Source organism: Crinia signifera, chromosome 1 (genome assembly GCF_055691185.1).
Source record: "Crinia signifera chromosome 1, ASM5569118v1, whole genome shotgun sequence".
In the NCBI taxonomy this organism is placed as follows: domain Eukaryota; kingdom Metazoa; phylum Chordata; class Amphibia; order Anura; family Myobatrachidae; genus Crinia; species Crinia signifera.
Genome location: NC_139217.1, coordinates 45,104,657 through 45,112,002, shown reverse-complemented (window position 1 = coordinate 45,112,002; position 7,346 = coordinate 45,104,657). Strand labels below are relative to the sequence as shown.

General features: G+C 48.6%; 1 protein-coding gene across 1 annotated transcript; it reads right to left on the bottom strand.

Annotated features, from left to right (window-relative positions):
* Positions 1 to 773: 773 nt before the first annotated feature.
* LOC146079084 (fatty acid-binding protein 1, liver-like) lies at positions 774 to 6,766 on the bottom strand. Its single transcript, XM_083186158.1, has 4 exons — positions 6,638 to 6,766; positions 4,953 to 5,125; positions 3,259 to 3,348; positions 774 to 824 (listed from the first exon to the last, which is right to left on the bottom strand). The coding sequence occupies exons 1-4, from the start codon at positions 6,702 to 6,704 to the stop codon at positions 774 to 776; spliced, it is 381 nt and encodes a 126-aa protein (XP_083042284.1). The 5' UTR covers positions 6,705 to 6,766.
* Positions 6,767 to 7,346: the final 580 nt, after the last annotated feature.

Genomic DNA, 7,346 nt, shown 5'->3' with positions numbered 1-7,346 from the left:
GGAGCACTGTGTTCATGTGTGGAGCTCTGAAGGCATGTGGGGAGCGCTAATGGCATGTGAGGAGCTCTACGAGCATTTGAGGACCTGTGATAGCATTTAGGGAGCTGCAAAAGAATGAGGGGATCTCCGGTGGCATGTGAATAAGTTTGAGGGATGTGTGAGGGTCATATGATGCATTTCAGTACTTTGGAGCGGATTGTAGCACAGGGATCCACAGTACATCTTTGCACCCAAAGGCCATTGGGGGTGGGTTGGTGAGTTTGAAGAATTAAATGATGTGTTGGGTCAAGAAGGAGTGAGCTGCATGTTTGCATATGTTACCAGCAGTTTCTGGAAAACCAGGATCACCCATCCCCCTTGGCATTATGACAACTATTTATACTATAAGCAGTAGGCATAGATGCAGCAGCGCAGGGCCATACTGGCCATCTGACACGTCTGGCAAATGCCAGAATCTGGGCAAATAGCACAGCCCACCCTCAAGCAGGCATATAGATAGATGGGGACATGTGGCAAGACCAGGCCTCGCACCTCTAGCACGCACAAGGATGTGCCAGGGATTCTTCACTGCCCTAGTACATCCCTGCATAGGCGCATATGTAGATATACAGTACATGGAAATAGTCTCTGCAGACCCACATGTTTGACACTTTAGATGACACAATTTGTATTTTTTTTTATTTTGTGCAGTGTTGCTAAGAACAGACATCAAACTTTTTTGTCACTTTTCATAGTTTTATTAAATGCAGCAAAGTAACGACAATTCTATTCCCTCAGACTCTTTTACTGATGTTCTTGTAGGCTATGCCTTTGAACGTTGTGACCTGAAAGACAGAGGACACAAAGACTGCGCTTACTCTGTGAACATCACATGCAATAAACTGATTCTGCGTTAGCAGTAAAGCAAAAAAGGGCAAGTAAATCAGTTGGCATTTAGGAGGAGATGTACCAACCAATCAGCTCCTCTCATCAGTGACAGGACTTGTGGGGAGTCCAGGTTCAAAAAGATAAGTCCTTCCCAATCCAAATTCACAATATGCAAAATGGCAGTGGGAGACAGGGAGAGGCATAGTGTGACAGGGAGAGGGTGACAGGGGCAGCAGTGGGCCCCTTTGTCCTCAGGAGCCCAGTTGCACGGCAACTGCTGCACCAATGGTAGCTCCGCCTCTGCCTCTCATCTTTCAAACACAGGGCCTGATTCACGCATGTTCGCTAAATTGCATATACTCGGAGCCTTGTGAACATGTCAGGACCGCACACCGAACGCACCCTCCTGCCGCCTGCTAGCATGCGAGGGGATGTGTTTCTGAGAATGTATGACAGAAGCTGATTGGCTGGTACCGTATATATCTCATCATTTGTGGTTGGTGGTAGAAATGCTGCCTTCTGCTGGTCGGTATAGGACTACATGGCAAGTTTTGACAAATGACAAGTTGAGTGAGGAATTGCACCAGCTGCCGCAAAGCTAGGAGCATTACATATGGGCCTTAGCTGTGTCTCTTAATTGACTGTAGAACTGCAGCAAGAAATGGCCTGTAGGGAATCAGCAGCATACAAGTGGCCTTCACTGCAAATATCTAAAGGCAACCATACAATAGTCCGACTTGTCCTAAAGACAAGTCGGATCAAATTGCTCTTGAGCTCCCCCGGCAGCTCCCAGGGTGGCTCACTTATGATTTGGCATCGCAGCCAAACAGCGGGCTCCCATCTGATTGGCTGAGAGAATTCACTCAGCCAATCAACGACCGGCAAGTCTTTTGAAAAGATTTTTTGAAATTCAGCTGCCGCTTCCCACCCTGCTGCCCGGCACCTGCTGCTACCAGCTCCCCGCCGCTGCCTGGACCCCACTGGTGCCCATCCCCATGTGTCCTCAGCAGGAAGGTTGGTATATAGTGGAGTAACTAGAAATCTTGCCCCCCACCCCCATACAGTTATTGTATATTTTTCTATCTAAATGCTCATTGCTTGTTGCCAGGGATTCTTATTTATCGCCTCTTATTTATTTGCTTGTTATCGCTGAGTTACATGCTCATTGCCAGGGAGTCACATGCCAACTACCAGGGACTATATATATATATACACCAGGGGGGGGGCTATATATATATATATACCAGGCCACCACTTGGGCTGCAATGACAAGGCTACCCCAATGTTAACATATTGCGTCATATTGTTAACAGCATCATGAGATATGAACCTGTGACCATTTGCATTTAAGAACTGACTGTGTAACTTAGGGGGTTATTCAGACCGGATGGCTGTAGTGCAAATTCGCAAGTCTATCGATTATTGAACGAGTGCCCATGTGAGGCCAGACAGCACAATCCCCTCGCAACTTGACTGACAGGAAGTCGGTGTTTGTGGGTAGTAATCTGTCATTTTCTGGGAGTGTCAGGAAAAATGCAGGTGTGCCCAAGCGTATTCAGGGAGAGCATGAGCCTCCATCAGCCTGATTCTATCACACAGGCCCTTATTCTGATCGGTGCGGCCCGATCAGAAATATGCGGTGATGTCCGTCTTGGCGAATCCCCGCCTTCCATACGGATCGCCACCTCCGTCCGTACGCGGATATGTGGCGGTCCGCATGAATGTGGACGGGGATACGCCTCCTCCATGGTGGGAGCAGCCCCTGCATTCGATGGTCGCTGAACATCGAATGCAGGGCCGCACGCTCCACCAGGTCCCGCAACACAAGACCACACGGACACTTGTCCGTGTGAAATCTTGTATGGGGGCGGGCAGCTGACATCCGGCGATGTCAGATGCCCGCCCCGTACCCACGCGTCACGGCCTCATTACCATGCATACGCCCCGCGTTTGCATGGGAACGCCCATGAAACGCGGGGCGTATGCATAGGGTAATGAGGCTAAGTAGCCCCTCACGCCCCTCTACGCCCCCTGTGCGGCGTATAAAGAATCCATGCGGCGAAATCTCCTGCACATGCGCAGAGTGACCTCTGCACATGCGCAGACGATAAACATCGGCGGCCCGTACGCAAGCGGGAATATCCGCACCGATCAGAATAAGGGCCACAGTTGTGCAAGGGCCAGACTGGAAAAAGCATTTGATGGCGAGTGATCTGTGTATGGATTTGCAGATGGCCGGCGATCAGTGATTATTTAAACTAAGTCATTTGCAGACTTGCACGAGCGGATGTCTGTCTGGGAAGCAGCGATCTGATCCCAGGCCTCTGCAAATTGGCACAGCAGTGATCAGGTCAAAGACATGCCCTTAGCCCTCTTTGTTGGTGATCTTACGGTGATCAGAAGATCTCCAGAAACTTCTGCGACAGAAGTGACTCCTTGCAGATCTACGACCAGCTTACCATCCACGATTTGAGCTGTAGACTGTAAGAAACAGGAAAACATAACAGTTTTAGATGTTGTAGATTTAGCATGTTGGAACTACCACTGGTGCAGCAGGTGCATTGCACCGGGTCCCTGGAGGACTAAGGGGCCACTACTGCCACCCTCTGCTGTGTGGTATAATGATCATTTACTTTACTGCATTCAACCATCTCTCTTCTTGATTGGCCTGGTCACTTAGCTTAAGGCCCCCCATACACTACTGTGATTTGGCGGTTGACATTCCAATGTGCGTCCCATGTGCATTGGGGGTCAGATCTTACAGATTGAACCCGCATACAGTAAAATCGGATCGGGCCCATCAGCAGCACATCGCAGGGTGCTTTTTGGAACCCGCTACGTATTGGGTCTGATTCTGTTGGCGTGTGCCAGGGGTGAAGCACTGCTTTCACACACCTACAGTATGTGCAGGTCCGGGGAAGGCATCGGTGTGTGGCATGTGCCTGGTGTCATGAGTGGTGGGGCAGGCATTGGTGAGCGGTGGGTGTCCTGAATGGTGGGGCAGGCAGCGGTGAGCGGTGGGTATCGGGTGGTGGGGCGGAAAGTGGTGTGCGGCAGCAGAATTTAAAAAAACACTTTCAAAAGATTGGCTGGCCACTGATTGGCTGGGAGAGTTCTCTCTTAGCCAATCATTGGCCGGCCAGTCTTTTGACGGGTTTTTCAAAATTAAAGTCAAAAGTAAAGTCTTTACTTGTGATAAATTGCATGCTATTTATCGCATGTAAAAATGGCACATCAAGTGCTAAATCGTAAATGAGCCATCCCAGGGAGCTACTGGGGGAGCTCAAGAGGAATTTGGTCAGACTAGTGTATGGGGGCCTTTGGACTAATACATTTCTTTAGCAGGTCCAACTGAACTGGCCCATGGCTAAAATCTGACCAAATCTGTGACCATATCTCCAAGTATACTGATCACTGTCAGGGCTTGGCCTGGGACCGGGTGGTCACACTCCTTGGATCCCCATTAGTGACCATTCATGAGCATTTGGAACTTAAATAATTTTTGCTGTCATTGGTGATCAGTGAAGGACAAAACATACCTGAAGGGTTGACATTCATATCAAGCGGGGAACATATTGGAGAAGTGGAGAAATCGCCCATAGCAACCAGTTGGCTTCCTATCGTTTTTTTAGAATGTACTTGATAAAGGTTACCTCAAAGCAGATTTGGTTGCTATGGGAAACTTCTCCACCAGTCTATTTAACTCTTTTTGCCACATCATACATCAAACCCTTGGTCTAAACTGGGCAAACATACAGGTACAAGCAAAATCATTATTGAGCTGTACGGTGGCTCCTGTAGGGTGAGGGGATATGTACATGATGTAATGTGCAGTGACAAGAGGATGGGTATAATTATATAGGCCTAGCTCTGTAGTTTAGCAGCCTGGTACACCATGTGTCCAGATAGATAATAAAGGTTGTTAGGCTGATAGAAATAAATGGAGAGTGATAAACAACCAATCAGCTCCTGCCTGACATTTTTCAAACACAGTCTGTGACATGGCAGGTACGAGCTGATTGGTTGGTTATCACTCTCCATTTTGTCACTTTTGAAACTTAGTGCATCTGGCCCAATATCTGTACCTTAGCTTTCTCAGCTGTCAGCGTCTCCATTTCCGTCTCCACACCAATAGTGAACTCATTACGTAGGACCCTGGGGCCTGTGGTAATCGTGATCACAAAGTGATTGCCATCCTGAACAATCTCAGTCACGCTCTTCAAATCTTTTCCCTTTTCAACTAAATCCTCTGGAAGACCTGGAATCAGAACCACAATAATACTGGGATGTGTCTGGCACTGGCTCCGTATATGCGGAGTGGAGTGTACGGTATAACATGGTATCTTCCGCTATGACAGGAACCGGACGAACTGTGATTTTATTTTACCAGTGTAAAGTATGAGAGCTGCTAGACTTTATCATTATTAGTACAGTCTCATAACCCAATATACAGTGGTATATCTATAATGGGTGAAGGCCACCGGGTGGGCCGACAGGAGGGGGCGTGGCCAAGTACCGTGAAATAAATAAACGAGAGGGAGAAGTCAGGCTGCCACTGCAGATGGAAGTGGGCAGACATTCCCCGTTCTGTCTGATCCCTCTGCTGCCTCCCGTCGCCTCCCTGCCACTCCTGCCGTCCCCACATAGCTCTCCCCGTATTCCTCCTAACCCTGCCCATCTTTCTGAAGATGGGCAGGGAAAGTGGTCCCCATAGCCGTGTTGATGGGGACCTGCGTGCATGTGAGTCGCTCGCGCGTCCCTGTCAGATGGAGCACCTCTCCGCCTCTCCTCATTCCCTCCTGACCTGTGTCACCTCACCCCAGCAATTCCACCAAAGACTCTTACAGCTGCCTAATATTGCACAGTGCTCACAGAGGTTGCTGGCTTGCTGGCTCCCGGACGATCTGCAGACGGCCCGTCATCAGGCGGCGGCTGCTGCTTGCGACGGAACAGCTAGAACCGCATCATAGCCTTGGTTCCACACCGCCAATACTTTGCAGTGCTCACGGTGATTGCAGGCTCGCTGACACTGTGTTACATCCACAGGCGGCCCCTCATCAGATGATGGCTGCTAATTACGGTCAACAGCTAGAGCTGCCACATGACCCACTTTGCAACAGCTGGTTATTTCACACTGCACTCCGGCTACTATACCAAGTAAAGGTCCCTCTATTACAGTATTGCTGCTGCATTGACAAATCGGAACATTGGGGCAGATGTATTAAACCTGGCGAAGAGATAAACTGGAGATAAAGTGGAGAAAAAGTGGAAGGAGATAACCCACCAGCCAATCAGCAGTGTTTGAAATATGACAGTTGGAAGTTGATTGGCTGGTGCGTTAACTCCTTCCACTTTTTCTCCAGTTTATCTCTTCGCCAGGTTTAATACATCTGCCCCAATGTTTCTACAGTTCGAACTTACAGCTACAAAAAAGATCTAAGGGGCAGATGTATTAAGCTTTAACAAGAGATAAATGCAAGGGTGATAAGGAGAGATAAACGTCCAGCCAATCACCTGCTAACTGCTATGTCACAGCCTGTGTTTGAAAAAAGTCAGTAAGGAGCTGATTGGCTGGACGTTTATCTCTCCTTATCACCCTTGCATTTATCTCTTGTTATGGCTTAATACATCTTCCCCTAAGGGTGAGAGCAATTACTCCTTAACAGGCAATATAAAATTGCTGCAACTAAAATCTATTTAGCTATGTTAACATATAATAACATCTCATGTGTAACATATTACACTATAACACGTATGTTACTGGACTCACCAATGGCTTTCATGAAAGGCACAAAGTTCTCGTGGGATTGCTGAGCATAGGTTCCGGCAAAAGACATTATGGAGAGTGATCCTCAGCTCACAGAGACAGACGGCGAGAGAGAGAGACAGACGGTGAGAGAGAGAGAGACACACGGAGAGTATCACACAGTCAGCCTGTCCCTGCATATAAATAGTGTCCCATTTATCTTCCAGATCAGAGATTAGTGATGACAACTTCTTTACCGCATGAAAATCAATAATGTTTGCCTACTAGTTATCAGACCTGCCCTTATAGGGTGATATACAGGTACTGTACAGTACCTGGCGTGCTATTAGCCTTACATGGAGATTTCTATAATGACTGCTTTTACATAGCTATACTGCACTTTAATATACACAGGGATTCATGCCTCCCAACTGTCCCGCTTTTCGCGGGAACGGCTCTTTTTTTTTTGGACGCTCCCACGTCCCTCCTGGGGCCGGCAGTGTCCTGCGAAGGGGGTGGGGGGTGCAGGGGGCTGGTGGGAGTCCCCCCTGTCACTATCTCCCCAGACTCATAGGCTGAAGAATAGACGCTGTGTGCATCTATTCTGCAGCCTGAGGTCCAGGGGAGTCAGCCATTGGCCATGCCCCCACTGCAACAAAAATAGGGCATGTCCTCGTGGAAATAGGTCACGCCCCTGCATTGCTAGGCCACGCCCCCAACATTCTGGCGTGCC

What these genes read in the sequence shown, in the direction of transcription:
- LOC146079084 (XM_083186158.1), bottom strand. Translation starts at nt 6,704, where the DNA reads ATGTCTTTTGCCGGAACCTATGCTCAGCAATCCCACGAGAACTTTGTG. An exon ending in TGACAGCTGAGAAAGCTAAG is followed by an intron (nt 3,349 to 4,952) that starts GTACAGATATTG and finishes TGTTTCTTACAG; the next exon opens with TCTACAGCTCAAATCGTGGA. An exon ending in CTGGAGATCTTCTGATCACC is followed by an intron (nt 825 to 3,258) that starts GTAAGATCACCA and finishes TCTGTCTTTCAG; the next exon opens with GTCACAACGTTCAAAGGCAT.